The sequence below is a fragment of the Myzus persicae genome, unplaced genomic scaffold (assembly GCF_001856785.1).
Source record: "Myzus persicae strain clone G006 unplaced genomic scaffold, MPER_G0061.0, whole genome shotgun sequence".
In the NCBI taxonomy this organism is placed as follows: Eukaryota; Metazoa; Arthropoda; class Insecta; order Hemiptera; family Aphididae; genus Myzus; species Myzus persicae.
The window spans coordinates 1,686,653-1,705,693 of record NW_019104044.1 but is presented as its reverse complement, the minus strand read 5'-3'; the positions used below and the strand labels follow the sequence as shown (position 1 = coordinate 1,705,693).

Here is a 19,041-nt window from a genome sequence, read left to right as displayed (position 1 = left end):
AAAGGCAACGTGCAATTAAGCGGTGGGAGGGGGGCAGGGGTCCGCTCGAGTTCTGTTACGCTCCGCCTGGTCTAGCGCAGTGGGAGTAAAGATCCACGATAAGATCCATACGAGACGAGCGGACATGATCTCCGTCCAACAGTACATGGTCTCGTCTTGTTTGTGTTCGTTCGATCGACCCAACGGATTATTTAGTTATTTTTTCATATTTCGTTGGTTCGTACAACATATTATTATATTCGTAAGATTTCAAGTGCCCAACTCGCGTTCGAAAATACATTATACACTGTAATATATATATATACGTTTTGTTTTTTTTTCGGTTTTTTTCTCGTCGTACAAATATTTCAATAATGAACTGTTCACTGGTAAAATCACCCGGTCCGTCCGGCAAACCAGTGGTCACTATTACGGCCAGTGCGGCGGCGAGCGTAACGGCCGCGGCGAAGGCGGCGATGAGCAATGCGTTGAAAGACAACGAGCAGATTAATGATGCCGTGAGCAAAGTCTTGGGTGGATACGATTGGACTCTAGTGCCGGTGCCTGCCAAGTATGTTTTTTTTTTCGTCTTTTAATTTAATCGTAATAATAAAATCATAATGTCGTAATCGTATACATATATATTATATGCCGTTGTAAACCGCGCACTTCGGTCGAAAACGCGGTCTGCAGCCTTGCGAAATTCCGAGGCCATCTTAGACGAAAAACGTCCTATCCCGTCATGCATATTGTACGGCTGTAGTTAAATTGTGAATCGTTCTGCCCATAACTTTAACGCCGTTGCCGTTGAAATTAGTTCAGACAAAGCTCGTTTTATTCGAACTCTTTTGGGTGGGTACCTACCCAGTACCCATGGTATCACAGTTTTATAGACTGTACGTTTTCATTTTTTTAACCGTAAAATTAACTTGGTTTCTCAACAAATTCTAGGCACATTCAAAATATTAAACATTACCTACGTATACAGCTGATATTTTTTGGCTTTGCAGTCAATAGTCTAAGTTATCATCGCGAGTATCGTAATTATGATATTTTGTTTTATTTTGTTAACTTATAAGAGTCTACACGATTAAAAAAAAAACGCGTATGAAAATGTATCTTCATCGCAATAATATAATATTGTATATTTATTTAAAATATATTGTAATTTGTATTCTGTGTTATACGAACCAAGAACCTAATACTTATACTTTTAATTTCAATCAGAATTAGGGATTGATTGGTCCAAGACTCTTGATAAATTTGATTAAATAATTTATAAGGATTTTATTTTAAAATAAATTATAATGATGATAATGCTACACAATTTTTAAAAGTATATAATTTTCTGTAGCAAACAACCATAATAACAATTGTTCGAATATATTTTGATATAAGTTATTACCCCTAGAATTATTAATTTTGTATTAATTGCAAATTTTGTTTTATTGGAAGGGAGGTTAATCACAGGAAAGGAGGATAGTTATGAAATGGGTACAATGTTCAACAATAATTCGGGATTGGCTGGGATAACTTGGGAAATATATTTTCTTGAAAGCTGCGAGAGATAGTGTCAGCGTGTGAGTAGAAAAGTTGTTGTTGTCAAACTACCCTAACGACCTGACACGAAAATAGATCCATACCACTTATAAATCCATCCCTTGTCTGTTCGACAAGTAGTGTTACTTCTAGCCCACCCCAGTAGTTTAAATAGATGGTTCTCGATTTTTCTCCTCTTCTATCCATATGTTTACGTCAACATTTTTTCAAAATGATATCTACTAAAGAATTACCTTCAGTTCGATTTTTTTGCTGTACTCTTATACATTTTTTCTGCACTTATATAAATGTAATAATAAATAAAAATCCATTAAAATTCTTAAATGTGTATGAATAATAATAATCATTGCTATTATATAATGTATAGTGTATAATATAATAATAATAAATAATATTATATATTATAAATCTATTAATTGCTATTTTCATTGTAGAAAGTACCTTAGGTAAGTACTTGCTTGGGTTAATGGATATTCGAGGATTAAAAGGGTTTCCTAATCCCAGTTTCTCCATAGATTGGTGGCACATCGTAAGTGTCACGTAAGATTTTCATTAAATTTAAGCACAAGTAATTTATACTTTATTGCTAAATAAACTGAGATTTAGGTATCGAAAAGTTCATATTTTAACTCGCGATGACATTTTATACTCCAAGCGGTCCAAAAGAGGAATCAAGGAGTAGTACAATGAGAATTTTTTATAATATATATTGTATTTCACGAGCAGTTTTTGTTTTTAATTTCTAGTTGTTGTTGAAGAAATTGCGAAAACAAAAAAATACGTCGGGTGAAATAAATCTATGGAGCCATCTTAAAAAAAAAAATAAAATCTACCATTTTTTGTTAATGTGAGATTCGTGCAGAATTGTTTTTTTTTTCATACCTACTATATATTTCGCGATTAAATTTAAAATAAAGAAACCCATTTTCTGGTGCTGATGTTTTTAAATTGAAATTTAAACCTACCTAAACGACTCTGTCAATGTTCGCACAAAACTGAAATGATTAATTGTTTAGTATACTTTTATTATGAATATTGATGGCGTGTAGGTACATTTGATCATATTCTATCAATACAACAATACAATTTAAATGGGTTTGGAATAAAGAAATAAAAAAAAACCGTGATATTACTTAACTTTAAATTATTTAAGGTATAATAGACTTTTAACTGCATTAATTTGTTATAAAATAAAATATTATAACATTTTGATACCATCAACAAGATATTATTATTTAAATTTATTTTATGAATCATCTCATAATAATAAATAAAACCACTCTAACCACTCTAACAATATTGTTTAATACATTTTCGATTAATTATTACATTACATGTAGTAGTATTTTTTTTCAGTTGATGCATTTTTATGAAAAAATATTTATAGTATTATAACCTCAATAAAATGTCTACAATATAATCGAAACATTTTTTCAAAGATATCCGTTTACGGATACAGATATACATTTGAAAATAAATAATAAATGCATATTTGCGATATGAAGACCTGCGTACTCATAATATCTGATAAGTTAATACGATGCTCTAGAGTCTAGATGAATTCATTAAGGAATGTTAACAGTTTCTGTCGACGGCATTGGCGGCATTTTTTTTTTACGTCCGTCCTACCGGAAGATAAGGGACGACCGGAAGTTCTTTAGTAAGACACACAACGTGGATGGAATCTAATTCGATAGGCTATTAGTTTTATATCTATGTGAAGTGTATTTTATAATAAAAAATAATATCAGCATAACTATACTGATAGCGGTCTTTGTGATCCAACGCCTACGGGGTCCCAAACACAAATCTAAATCGAAAAAAAAAATTATAAAAATATTTGTTAATTTTATCTGACGCCTAGTCTCATGTCATGATGATCAATATTCCAAACACTACAGTCAGCTAATTTTTGTTTAAACATCAAACGCAAACCACGGTCAATCGTAAATAACCCTGCGGTGAAAAGGACGAAAGTGAATTTTCATTCAAACCACACGTGTCTGCCATTAAGTCAAAAAGGATGTACAATTGTTTTTTTTTTTTTGAATCGATATAAAATATTCCTTAAATAAACAAAACATGTAGGGGTTAATAAAAACAATGTCTAAACAGTTCTTAGAAAATAAATTCAAGCAGTGGTTTCGGAGGAAAAATACTGAGGATTATATTTTAGGTATATATAGCTGAATATTATATTAAGTTATTGTATCAAGAATTCAATAATGAAACGTAAACTTTTCCCATTATTTCTTAACTATACCTAACAAAAAATATGAGTGTATTGTACATATAGTTTATTTTACATGATGCAAACGAGTAAAAAGTTAAGAATTTATGAAATTCTATTATAAAAGAGTAATGTTACTCATAAAGTATCTAGTACAGATACCAGGATGAAATTAAAACCTCAAAAGAGGTAGGTATAGGTACCTATTCATATTGAAAAATAAGGAGCAGGATGTCTCGGCAACATTCTTTGTATTCGTCCTATCCGACACTGACACGTGACAACTCATAACCGTTCTTCATGTCTTAAACTTGTATGACTATAATATATAGGTGCGTTTAGCGTATGATTAAGATAAACTCTAAAACAAATTCACAATAATATTACATTATCTATAACGCCCAATATATGAGCTTTGACGTTTACTGTAAAGTGTGAATAATATTAGATAAAAATCATTTGAATAATTAAGATAATTTAATTATTAATTTCTAAGTTAAGAAAAGTTAGAAAAAATACACGACATATCATTTATATGTACCTATATAAATAGTATGACGTTTCATGCATAGATTGTTGTTTATGGTATATTTTGCCTTTAACAAATATTTCTAATCCATAGGTTAAAATAAATTGGTAACAGCGGCTCATTGGTCGTAATAAAAATCGAATATGGTAGTAAATTTGAATTTTTCTCGTTATAAATACTAACTTTAGTAAAGTCGCAAAATGATTAAAAAAAAATTAACATGTAAATAAGGATGAGACAGAAGCAGTTCGTGTGTATGTTTTTTTTTTTAAATTAGTATCCAATTACCTTGTTACCAAAAAAAGTTCACCGTGTTAATAATAGTACTTTAAGAAACATGTATATTGTGATTGTGTAAAAAACAAACCATAACGAAGCGTGAACGAATAAAACCACAATAGGTCGTAATTATAATATTATTATGTATTAAGCCCTCGCCGATCGTCGCTATAATTAATTTTATCGCATGTTTTGTGTAATTTATAGACGACACTTTTTTTTACAGTTCGTAATTTCTTCGTTTACGAACCGTGGCCATCGCGTAGGTATACTTAATTATTGTAATGCTTATACAAATTACGTACGTTTATGCGTCTTGCCATATCTTTTCGAGAACATATGAGTCTTGGACACCTACCAATACGTATTTTCGGTCGAAACCCCTCAAAGGAAGATACTATCAGTCGCCTGTCTTCACTTTAAATTTAACTGAACCGTTATAGCTGCTAAATTTGAGGTTTTTCATACGAAATTTATAATGTCGATAAAAATAGTAAACGTTTTTATTTTTTACAGGAAACTTGAAATTTGAGAATAGCGTTTTAATTATAATAAAATAATGCCTGTACCATTATTTACCTACACAAAAGTATACTATGTTTACGAAAAATTATATTAGGTGTGTTTAAACTACATGTCCAATAAAACATTATCTCATATATAAATCTTTTACGAATTTTCATTTATCTAAAACTGAAATAAGTACTATTTTATTATCCTCGATTTCGTATTGAATCATGGTCCATACTATAATATACACTAAAATGTATTTACAAAGTCAGTAAATCAATAAAAAAATGCATTTACTAAGTAACATATTATCATAGTTTTGTGAGTCGACGTAATATAGACCAATTATTACATATTATAATTGTTTCAACAAATTATCATTGGATGTCTTAATAACACACAAATTGTATTTTCTAGACCACCTACGGAGAAGAAAAATTATCACGTAAAGAGGCCGATGAATGCCTTTATGGTCTGGGCACAAGCAGCACGTCGCAAGCTTGCCGATCAGTATCCACAGCTGCACAACGCCGAGCTCAGTAAAACGCTTGGACAACTGTGGAGGTAAATATTATTACACAAAAATATAAAATGACGCGTTTTAGTATTCAATTTATAAATAGCCCAATAGCCAATAAATATACTCTTAGTTTGATGATATAATGTAGCATAATATTGTGGTAAGCAAATTATACGAATATAGTGCATACATTGAATGTTTCAACAAACAAAAATCTTATAAAAATCATTTTTATTCTTTACTAAATAACACATTCAACTTTCTAAACTAAATTGAACAACTGAAACATCTAATTTGAATGAGTTGAAACTACAGTGGTTAAAACCATAACATAAACTGAAAAACTAAGTTTATAACCTAGCAAATATATTATATTTGTCCACGTTATAATAAAAGTAAATAAATAAAATTAACATAGATTAGTTTCTTAGTTATCATGGTGTATTATATTGAGCGTAGTTCATTTGTATTCTCGTAGCATTGTTTGATACATTATTAACGGTATATTATGTTAAATTAAATATTAATATTTAATATTTATTTATTAATTTTTTTTTTTATTATTAATATTATTATATTTAAAATTGTTCGATATGTGGGGATCGAAAAGCCCTGTTCAGCTGTGCTATTGTTACAATATTATTACTGTTTTTGAATATGGGTAGGCACCTATTTGAGTTTAATATATCTTCACAAATTTCTGCTTAAAATTATCCATGAATTCAAATTATACAGATACATGCGGATACTAAACACAAATGTCCATTACTAGATATTATATGTTTGTCAGTTACATAATATACTTATGGTGAATAAATTTACGTTTGGGGATAATTGATTAAGTAATAATAGTAATCAATTTATTATTATTTATAGCATGTACCTGAAATAAAACATGTTTATTTTTATTTTACCATCGAATTATATTGAAAACGTGGTTATGTCATCTCACTCGACATACTTTAATAACGTAGGTATCACTCAATATTCTATAGCAACATTTTTTTCAAACATAATATATATAAAAATGTACATAAATTGAAGAAAGCTCGAATATTTATTAATATATACAAGGTGTAACAGACTGACCTGACCAAAAAAAAAATAATGATGCTACCTTAACGTAGGACAAATTTTTTAAATATTATATGAGTACTAAATAATTTAAGAAATATACTTATGTCAACTAATTTCCTAAAATTTTATTTTGAAAAAAGTTGTTACGTTCCAAATGAATTAAATCAAAAAAATATAGATATTTAAAAAAAATTCTAAAAATAAACTACTCGAATTAGATAAATGTGTTTACCATCAAAATTGTTCTTATAATTAGATTCGCATATTAGCTATTTTGAACTTACCCCCCAAAAAATGTAGTTCGATTTTAAATTTTTATATTCAGTATTGAAAAATAAAAATATTTTTTTTTATATTATGTCTGTAACGCAAGTGAGTATAAATTATATATGTATATATAAAAAAAAAATATTGATTACAACAAAAGTTATTGCATTAGCCAGTTCTTTCTGTTACATCCTGTATATGGCCACTTTCAAAAAATATTACTATATGTATATTATTAGGCATGTTGTATAGAAATTATAACTATATATAGGTACCTAAATGGTAACATATATTTTTATATTACTGGTGTTCATACCTATGTGTTTTTATAGTTTGTTTAAACAAAGCTAATTGAAATAAAGAAGCTTACATACAGCCCAGCAATAAAAATGAAAGCCAACCAACCATCGTTACTCATTTATGGTGTACTTCGTAATATTATGTTTGTGCCTAAGCCTAACCAAGATTAATAGTAATAAACATAAAAAATTTGCCCACATAATATATTTACTCACATCAGGGTACAAAATTCTTACAATGATTTGTTTTATATTTATATATAATGTATCATCTATTATTACTATTTGAATTTTGAAGTATTATAACTTTTTTTTGTTTGGGCGGCATTAATTCAAAGAGAAGTTAAAAAGTAAAATCAACGATTAGATCTGAGTTCAGTTTAAAATGATGGTAAACACGTTTTACATATTAAAGTGCTGACGAATAATATTTGTGTTAGTGTGCACTACTAAGTGTTAAAAGTGATTTTTTATTCTTTTAACCGATAAAATGCAAGTAAAGATTTAAATATAACGAATAAAATATACTTCAATACATTTCGTCCTCATTTTGTAGCTGAATAATACAGCATGGATATTGTATCATATACATACTAAATCTATATATAGTTATAATACTTACACCATATTATTGATCAAGCAAAAAAAAATTATAGTTAATATTTGTATTGTGTAAGCAATTTATTTTATGAGATTCTGCTATTTTTTATGTAAAATATTTATTTTTAAATTAGGCATTTATTATTTATATAATCTTAACTATTTTTGATGTTATTTTATACATCTAAACTTCATTACTTCACCGAAAAATAGTTATATTGCTATGACATAATATTCTATATTCGTATGGCATTTATAATTAAATTGTTTGATGAATTAACATATTTCAATTCAATAATTTCACTTTTGAAATGGATTTTATTACATATTTAATTATCTTACTATCTAGTCACTTAACGTAAAATATAGAATAAAATCAAATAGTAAATTTATATATTATGTATAATATGATAAGTATACATTACATAAGTATAATATTATAATTATTTTCGTTAACATTTTAAGTTTATGGGTTTCAATTGGTTGTAGAAGTTTTTTTTAATATAAAAAAAACTTTGTTAAAATAATAAGTATATAATTAACTCTATAGTAATACCACTAACCACTTCGACCCTTTGTAAACATATTATAACGGACAAATATAATAAAGTGACTTTTAAAAATTATAAAACATAGTACATTTTTCTTAAATTAAAACGTCAAAGATTACGTCTTACTATATACTATGCATTATTTTTCTGAACTTTTCCAATGATAATATAATTTTAAACATTTAGTGTCAATTACAAATGCAATAATATAACATGGTACCCATACATATGGGATTCGAAATTACTTACGATGGGTTGTTACTTGTTTATAAATAACAACATCATGTTGGTAGAAGTAAAATAAATGGATGATAATATAATATGCGGGTGTCAAAATTCTGTTCCCATAGGTTTACGAAAAAAATCGTATATATTTATGAGATTAAAGTTTTCGCACTAAATTCAGTTCAGCTGTTTTATTTAAGTGTACGAATTTTTTTATAACTTTTTATTTTTCAATTTCACCGTAAATACTTTTCAGAGGTTTTTTATTATGATGAATAATTCACATATTATTATGTAAAAATGGCCGTAGAGGCTGTAGAGGTACCTGTACAGGTATATTGTGTACACCAGAACTCAGAACGTGTACAATAATAATGGTCAACGCGCGCGAACAACTATATACGTATATCACCACTGTTTAAAGAAATAAATTCACCTTTGATATAATGCGTATTATAACTTTTCGTCATGATAATAATATCTCCGGTCTTCAATTTGTTTTTGTTTTTGTTTTTTTTTTAACTTCTCTACACTGTAGTGGAGCGTAAAATATTAATATTAAAATGGGAAAGGTCATACTCCGCAGAGAGACACTCCCGCGTTTAATTAGTCTCTCTCAGAAATGGTAATATGACATAATACAGGGAGTGTCTGGGGACGGATATGCCAGCACACGAGCATCTGGGACAATTCGGACGTACGTTTAATTGTCCGTTTATTTTCAACCCCAAGCACGTTAACCCTTTGGGTACGTCAAATATTAAAAAAACATGAGGAATACATTTTTCATCCCTTGGCTGGTTGACAACAGGTGCCCAAAACACAAGGATAAAACAATAAAAATAAAACGAATAGTTCCGGTATTCTATATTATATGATGGTGTTATACAATATTTGTGATTTTCTTACGCGTTTTTATACTTTTAAGGTGTTCATCAAAAACCATATTGTAGAGCAATAATGTATAGTTTTGTAGTGAGAATGAAATGATCTGTACCAAAAAACAAAAATTGTCATAATCCGGAGGTGGGTCGTATTACGCTCATGCCGCAGTAAATTAGGTACATTAAATCTATAATTTCCAAGGCCTAAAGTGCGGTAATAACGGTTAGCACGTTTATTGTTTTGTTCATATTATACAGAACGTAAATAGCAAACACATTATAAATGTATGAGTTTCTATGAGCTAACCATCTAATCTTCTGTGACGGCTAACGATGTACATTATGTTCAGTTTGGTTTAGTTTATTGGACGTAAATATTTTAAAACGTGTTTGGATACACAAAATATGTTAACCCACGATCGTATATCATATTAGATGGATTATTATGTGTCCAACTATATTATATTACACAGTGACTATAATATACTTTTTAAACATGTTTTTCTTTAGACTTTTGAGTGGAGACGATAAACAGCCGTTTATAGAAGAGGCTGAAAAACTGCGAGTGCTCCACAAGAACAGATATCCCGATTATAAATATCAACCACGTCGGCGCAATGCGGCTAAGGGCATACCAAAAATACAGGACAAATCAAAACATGATAAATCTGAAACAAACGATCCTCAGTATCAACGGCACTTAAAGCACGACATGTCAATGAATTGTAACAGGTAATAACAATAATAATAATTGTATATCGTTTATTCAAAGCTTCCTGTGTACATTGTGAATAATTTATTTATATAAATGTACATAATATTTCATATTTTGTGCATTTTTGAATTGCATGTAATAGATTATAGACAGTTGTAGTTGTAGCCTGTTGTGATATTATATCAAACGATTTGGGCACAGTTTCGTAATGTTTTTTTTATTTGCACGTATTACACATCGATACAACTTATATCTGCATTTTTATCAGATTTTATATGGCGATCTCATAATATTCAAAGACTAGTTAAAATTAACTTTTATTCCTGCGTTGCGTTTAAAACGTTTTCAGATAGATACAAGTGTAATATTAAACATTTATATGCATATAAATACATTTTTGAATTTATTATGCAGCATGAATAAAAAAATAAGTAGATTTATTGTAGGCGCTGCTGTTAAGTTGGTCATAAAAAACCTGTACGAACGAACCAAAACATTTACATTTTGTATTTCTTACTCAATTATGCATAGTATATTTTAACTATATAAGCATACGTTTTGATTAGGCTTAATATAGATTCAGATTTGATTAATACAAATTTTCGGGAGTAATCGTTTTGTTGTATATGCTGTTCTTGATAAAAGTTAATAATATTTATGTTTATTATTATTGTTACTTATTTTTTTTAATAGCACCGCTAGTAGTCGTCCAATTAAACAAGAAATGATTCCTGCCAGCTCATCATCGACCAGTAGTAGTAGTCCATCCGGTTCAGCACCAGAACCACTGACTCCTCCTACTACTCCAAACTATTACCCAGCCAAACCCAAAAACGGTTATTGCAACACTACGCACACTATTTGTTACGGTAAGCATTACTTCGGCACATCACCCACCTATTTTAACTTAAAACACCCGGAAAGTTGCCCCGTAGCTGTATATACGATTCGAGTGCGCCTCGAGTTGTACCATCAATTATACCACTGAATAAGGTCACTGCGCTGCAATTTAATATAATATGTGTATATTGAATTATAATTCGATGATAAATCGTTTGCAAACTATATGAAAAACCATTCAGAGTCGAAACGGCGCAATGTCCTTTAAGGATATTTTATAATTTATTAATTAAAATTTATTGTTATTAACTTATAAATCAATACCGAGTGCCGTGCCGCAACACGGTGTGTATAAATAGTTTCAAAATAGCTTAAATATTTTGAAAATGTCATCGTGTGCAGTAAATATATTAATGTATTCGGAATGGCGAAAAGTTTAAAATTCGACGATTAATTACTTTTTTTGAATTCTAATAAAATCTAAACTAAAGCCGTTACTTTTTGTGAATATTCAATTTCGTTAAAACGTTAACTCGATAATATGTCTATACAAATGAAATTAACTGTGCAAAAGTATGACATTTTTAAATTATATATATATAGGTAACAGAGACAACTCATTAAGGATCTTGCATTAAATTTCAAGACGATTTTATTTGATTATTGCTATTCAAGGTGGTGAATCGGGCGAATCTGCGATAGATTACAGTCTAGATTTTGGTCGTATGGACGATCTACCGGCGGTGGAGGCCATCGGAGCCGACATGGTGGACAGTTCGGAACTGGATCAGTACCTGACGATGAGTAACCAATACCCATCCACGTCGAACAGTTGTGTTGACCCCGGAGAACAGTATTATTATCATGCCAGGTATCACGAAATGCAACCGAATACGGCCAAGCAACATTTTTCGGTACATCAAACGTCATACCAGCCGTCTTATCAGTACGTCGTCAACAACTATAATAACTAACTTGAATATTTTACGATTTATGTAAGCGTATATTTTGTATTTATTATAATATGCAAGTACTATTTTATGTGCATTATTTTTTTTATTCGCGTGTAAAATACTCGAAGAATATTTTTTAGTTGTTAGTCGGTAAAACTTGTAAACATAATTAGTTGATAATATTATAGTCACCATATTAGTGCACGGGTGCATGATGTATTATTTGTCTGTAGCCGCAATAACCGAATATTGGTATGACTGATATTATAATAATGAGGAATAATTTTTTAAGCGTTTAAAAAAAAAAATGTTCATTATAAAAACCATATTTTTATCAATATAAAATATTTAAGTATTCAACTACTTAAATTATTGCATTATATTTTTATCTACTTGATAATAATAATACATACGAGTATGTTGTATGTCGCGACTAAAACGTTTGTATTCAAACAGCATTTTAAATACTAATTTAGATATATAATGTAAATTGAAATATTTGTATCGAGTTATTTTGGTTTTATATTTTCATCAATAATTAAATATCACCGACGTTCTCACGGAAAATGTCAATTATCTTATTAGTTCCAATAATGGCGTCTCCTACGCATTAAATATTTAGATAAGGGCAAAGTTTTGAAACAATTCAGGGGCTGTGGGAGTTTTTATGTATGAGAACAAAATGTTTATACAATGATCATTAACTACACGAGTTTCACTGTTGTCTAATGATAACATGCATGGATATTATTCATTGCTTGTAACGAATTAAAATTTCTTGTTAATTATTTTTTACATTGATAAAATTGATTATTTTTGTATCCATTATACATAATAATGTATAGTATTTAGTTTGATTTTTCATGGGAAATAAAAAAAAATTAGTACCAATTTATTTATCAAGTTAATTTTTAAACATTACAAAAATCAATTCAACGTCTGACTGTGGAACCAATATAATGAATAACGTATAATATTATTAAACTATTTATGTAATATATTGTATAGTGCAGCTGTTCTTAGCCTTTTTATACAGGTATTATAATATGTGCCTCCTGGCACCTACACATATTTAAGATTTGCACATATCACTAGAAAGTATTTAATTAAAACAGGTGCGTTAATAATAATTATAATTTTTTTCTCAAAGTCACGTACCATTCATGAGCTTTCCGCGGAATACCGGTTGAGAACCGCTGGTATCTGGTATAATGTATACATATTATATGCATGATAAATGAGCTACCTATCTGCACTATACGTAATGATGAAACTTAAAATGTCATGTTTTAAAATCACTATTGAGAAGAAAAATAAGGTTCATTTCCCTGGCACCCCCACTATTTAAATTTTGTGTATAAGAACTGAAAGTTTATTGGGTGGGGAGAGGGTTTGTCTGGTATTATATTTATAAAAAATATATTTATTATTACTCATTGTCTATGCAACTAAAATAAATGTGTCGTATATATATTTATTATATTTTAAAAAATTGTATATATGTAATCATAATAGTATAATGGTTTATACTTGAAAATTTCAGAATTATGCGTCTTTAGGTGACCCACTTGTAGATTTTAAGTCTTTCTCAAAATACATCTCACCCAACGTAACAATTATTATATTATAAGGGGATAAGCTAACCATAATTAATTAGTTACAACCACTAATTTCCATTTCAATCAGATTGTAAGCCTTTGTAGCAATCCAAAATGGATCTTATATATACATTATATTTAATGTGGTAATCATTATTATGCATCAATATATTAGCGAAAACATGACCCATAATTCTTTTCCCTTGTTAAAGATTTATACATTTTCAAGAATTCCTGCATGCGATCGGTGTTAAATGTTCAACTTGGTACTTAAATTTGCAATAAATGTTTTCATTTTTTTTTTTTTTAAAGAAATTTCATAATCCTTTTCATTTTGTTTGATGATAATTTATAATATGTTTATTTTAAGTTAATACGTTATTATTTTAGATTATTATTATTACATTTTTAATTTATTTAATACGCTTATAAAATAATTAATATTATGTATTTAAATTTGTATTTTTCAAGATTACATTTGAAAATTATTTTTTTCAAAAATTGTACTTTTATAATTTAAGTATTTTTTAACATTTTAAGACTCAACAATTTTAAAGCTTTTAAGTTTAAAAATTTTAACTTCAACTTTATTTGTTAGGAATTAAATTTAATTGATTAAAAATATCAGACAGATACTTTTAGAATGAGATGTCTTACAAATAAGATCAAATATGAATAATATTTATTGATTGAAGTCTTACACAAATAATAATAATGTTCAATTTATATTTTTATGTTTTATACTTATTTAAATAAAGTGTAAGAGCTATGTTGAATTGATGATAGTCATAAAGAACTTCGTTTTCTAATGAAATTATAATATTGTAATGAAATGATTGCTTTCATAATTTGTTTTCAATAATGTTTCATTAATTAAACTTATATGTCACTACGGCGTTTATAATTTAATATTTAATATTTAAGTTACAGAATATTGTTCTTATTACTTCTTAATAGGTCGTTTATGTATAATACAATATTAAAATTTAAAATGTATTATTGACATTAAAAGGTTTTTTTGTACTTTAATTGCATTATTGTCATTACTTATTTTTCAATTAAAAATAACATATACACAATTTATACAAAAATTAACCTGTACTTATGTTGTCAAAAAAAAAAAAAAGTTCTTAAAGAATTTTTAAAAAAATAGTCGTAACGTCACTATTGTAAGATTGGATTATAATAATTGATAAACTATGTATTTTATTTACTATCATGTAATTACGTGATAGATAGGTACGTTAATAACGAGTAAATTTTTTTATCGAACAGTTGTTTTCCACGATAAATATCATATTATTAAAATATGTTTAATATTTATTGTCGTGTAAAGCTACAGAAGTATTCAATTCAAACAACCACCCAGATAGGTATTTATATTATCAAGATTTAAAAAATAAAATATTGACTCAACAGTTTTATAATAGGTCTGTGTGTAATAGTGTAGGTATATGTTACAATACATATGGCGTTTCAAACAACACAATATAATAATATGTATCAATTGAAGAACAGTCTTATGCATTTGCCATTTACGAATCATAATAAAATAGGCGATTTATAGCGGTAAGGTTTCACTATAAATAAGAATTTTGAAATTTATGTATTTTTTCCAAGGTTGTGTAATGCAGCTGACGTTATTTTTTGTGCACGCTTGCAGCAGGCGTGTATGGGTGTACAGTATTTTTCGTGCTACACATAATACACCTACCTATATAATATCAGCTGTGTGTGTGTGTGTGTGTGTGCGTGTGTGTGTGTGTGTGTGTGTGTGTGTGTGTGTGAGAGAGAGAGAGCGTTATGTATATATTAACGAACATTGATCCCTTTAAAAGGACCGTTTCCAGGTCCTACTGCAGTGTCCTTAGAGGATTTACCTGTATACAGTGGTTAGCAGTGCATTCATACATACACGCTCGTCGTGTAACGTATTTGCGAAATTTACGAACCATATATAATCTGATTAAGAGTTCATTGCAAGGGATCATGACATGTTTGTCGGTGAACATAAATTACCATTGGACACAACTGTTACCCAATTTAAACAAAACAATGTGCATCATGCTTAATTATTATACAGGGTGCGTGTTCGCAGTATTTGTTCAAAAATTGCATAAACAGGTAGACGGAATATTATATATAGGTTATAGGTATGTACCCAGACACGTGCACGCTGCAGTGTGAGAACAAACACTATGCGCAGAGACAAATTCTCATTAGCTATGATGGTGCTATATCCTCATAGGATTTATATGAAATGGTAAAATATGCGTTTCATTTTGTTAAAATATGCAATACAAACATAATATTATAATGTCACTGCAATGAATTCCAAACGTTAAGCGGAAAACAAGCATCTGTGCCTCGTCGTTTTAAAACATATTGAATTGAATTATATTTTATGTAGGCTAAACAATGTTGTTAGTCATACTTAAAATACGCAAAATAAATAATAAATAATTTTTAGGTGGTTTGTGAGAACATTAACCAAGATTGTAAACAGACGCTGAAAATAGAAAACACATCGATGTACCTACCTGTACAAATTTTAGTCTTACAGTGCCTAATAAGAAGTAACTATTAAAACTAAATATCGAAAAATATATGGGTATTTCTAGAAATTTGAAAACTTAATGAAAAACAGATATCCAATATTTATATACTGATTTATTTCTATATTCGTCGGTTATTTCAAGTTGTTTTAGAAACTTTTTTATTTAAAATTAAAAAAATTACCATGAATTTGTTTTTTCATTTTTTTAAAATAACCTTCTGTTTGATTGTACAATAGTTCATTTCCCTAGAAATTTGATTTGATTTGACTGGTTGATACTATATTGTGTATCGTAAAGACTCCGTTTTCAAAGATTTGCAGGTAATCTGAATGATTAATATATTTCATAAGATTAATAATTTATTATGCAAAATACGTCATAAATGATACTGTTTGCGAGCGACGATGAAAGTTAAACATTTTTTGCACCTTGGACCAAAACGAGTGTGTATATTATATTATATAGGTTACCTACCTGTAAACGTGAATATTATATGTATTTTACGATTGACGATTATTTCTTAATCAATCACCGGCGGAAGCCAACTCTCGAATCCGCATTGTCGTATTTTTACGGCCGAACGAAATGGATTTTAGAAAAAAGTATTTTCGTCAAAACGAATATTGTCGGGAACGTCGCCCGCTCACCCTCCGGCCGTAGTCACTCGTATTTTCCGAATGCGCTTGTGCGTCGAGAAAAAGGTCAACTCGCCCGCGAAATCGTCTCGGTCGTCGGTATAATATGTTTTCTACTGCGTATACCATAAAGTATATACCTAGCTACATTACGTATAAATTGCTGGAATTTCGTTCGTTTAGCTGCGTATATTTAAAAAAATAATTGTGGTCGTATTCACGATATGCGAGTATACAGGGCCGAATTTGAGGGGGGGGGGGGTGAGTCCGAAAAGTGCTTAGTCCGAATGGTTACCCGGGCGGCAGATTTATGGGTCTGGTGGTATTGAAAAAAATTTCAAACAGAGCTTAACTGATGAATTATCGTTTATTTCAAAAATATACAATATAAGTAGGAACATACTACCTATTACCTAGTATAATATATTATTTTAAAACCCATTTTGGGGTTTAAACATTAAGCTGTCCGGTCGACATTATGTGGATATTATATGCTCTTTGATTGGTAATAATAGATATTTTGAATCTATATAGACATAAAAATATGATACATACGTGATTTAAGTGAACGAGAATTTCCGGAAGTGGAAAAAAATGTTTACCTAGTACAAAATCACAAGCTGTTATTATAACTACAGGCATCGTGATCCATATGGGCTACTGATTGTAGGACACTATAGTGAGTCGGTGTAATTAAATCGGGTGTGCAAAAAAAGTATAAAATGAAACGGGATTCGCAGGTCAGTTACGGTTGTACGTACGTGGAGGCGAATCCATAACGATTTTTGTTTTTGCCGGCTACGTATATATAATACAAGTGACAACGCACACGCCCGAGTAGTCCGTCGAAAACCCACAGCCGGCCTGTGAACAGTTTAAATAATTATTATTAATTATCATCGTCGTTATCGACTTTATATCGTCGTGTTCGTATTGAGTAAACGCCGCGGCCAGTGCGAAATAACTCAGTAACTCACGACTGCTGCACTTATGTCCGGAGAGTAGGATTACATTAATAATCTGCTGCAGAGGCTGCGAAGTTAGTGCACTAAAAAGCTGTTAAATATGCACGCACTTATATGCATTGCATAAACATAAGCAGAACGAAATGGTGTATACATGCTCTAGAGCTCTAGATAAAATATGCACCGTAAAAATGCAGACATGTACAACATTGGTTTTTTTTTTTTTTTTTAAATAAAATTAGAAAATATTACTGAATGAAAATATTTCAAATGAATATCTGTCAAGATTATCTTTTTTTCATGATGTATTACTATTCTTTTATGCAATTTTATCATTTATACAATGTACTTAAATACATGTGCCTATATTTTTCTGCGTTTAAAGATAATCATCAAAACCAGTAGGTATGTGCATATCTATTACTTTTAATTGAAATTAAAAATGTTGGTTAGTTGACTGCTATATATTATGTAGGTTTACGTATACATAGATAATTTAAAACAACAATCGAAAAAATATTTTCGAAAATAAAATTCAAATCAATGTTCACAAAAAAAAAAAAATAATAAACAACTGGTGGTTTATCACAACCAATTTATCAAAAAAAAAATCAGTTTAAATTCTACAAGGAAAAAAATGTCTGATACGCTTAAATTATATGGATAAATTATGTGCTAGATAAAATGTGATTCGCTCCACGGTGTTGTCGTCCAAAAAAAAAATTCAGAGCCCTGTAAATAACATTAAATGATTTTATGTGCCAGATATCTTATTCGATAGATTTATCACACATTACGATCGAGCTGCAGATTAATACAATGTTTTTTTTTGCAGTGCAATACATTTCTCGGCGCATGCGTCATGCAGTGTTGGTGAAGTGATTTGTTTCTAAGATTTAAAGTGGAAAAAATGATTAGCTCCAAATTGTACGTGAAAAAAGAATCTTTTATAATTCACGACTATGAGTTCGTGTTCAGTTACCTGCACCAACGTTAAATCTGTAATTGTATAATCGATACACTCATCACTCCGTTTAGAATCTACAATTTATAAAATGCTGACTGAAATATTATAGGTCGCCAAAAATGATTACTTGCTTAAGACAGTGTTCTATTATTCAGACATTAATTAAATATCTACACTGTGTTATTTAAAAAACCGTACCTATTCAATTTTGTTATATTCCAACATAAATAAAGACGAGCGCACAAATTCAACACGGAAAACAATGTCAGTCATTGATGAAAATATTAAAAAATGTATTTG

General features: G+C 29.2%; 1 protein-coding gene and 1 long non-coding RNA gene across 2 annotated transcripts in view; one reads left to right on the top strand and one right to left on the bottom strand.

Annotated features, from left to right (window-relative positions):
- The first annotated feature begins 353 nt into the window (after window positions 1–353).
- On the top strand, window positions 354–13,751 carry LOC111037984 (transcription factor Sox-10-like). The gene is made up of 5 exons (XM_022320887.1): window positions 354–550; window positions 5,505–5,651; window positions 10,021–10,242; window positions 10,919–11,094; window positions 11,741–13,751. Exons 1-5 carry the CDS (start codon window positions 354–356, stop codon window positions 12,037–12,039), a joined length of 1,041 nt encoding a protein of 346 aa, XP_022176579.1. The 3' UTR covers window positions 12,040–13,751.
- Window positions 13,752–17,180: 3,429 nt separating this feature from the next.
- LOC111037958 overlaps window positions 17,181–19,041 on the bottom strand; it is a 41,166-nt gene continuing 39,305 nt past the window's right edge. The window contains exon 3 of the long non-coding RNA XR_002604928.1: window positions 17,181–17,673. This is a non-coding gene — a long non-coding RNA (uncharacterized LOC111037958). The remainder of the gene's footprint in view (window positions 17,674–19,041) is intronic.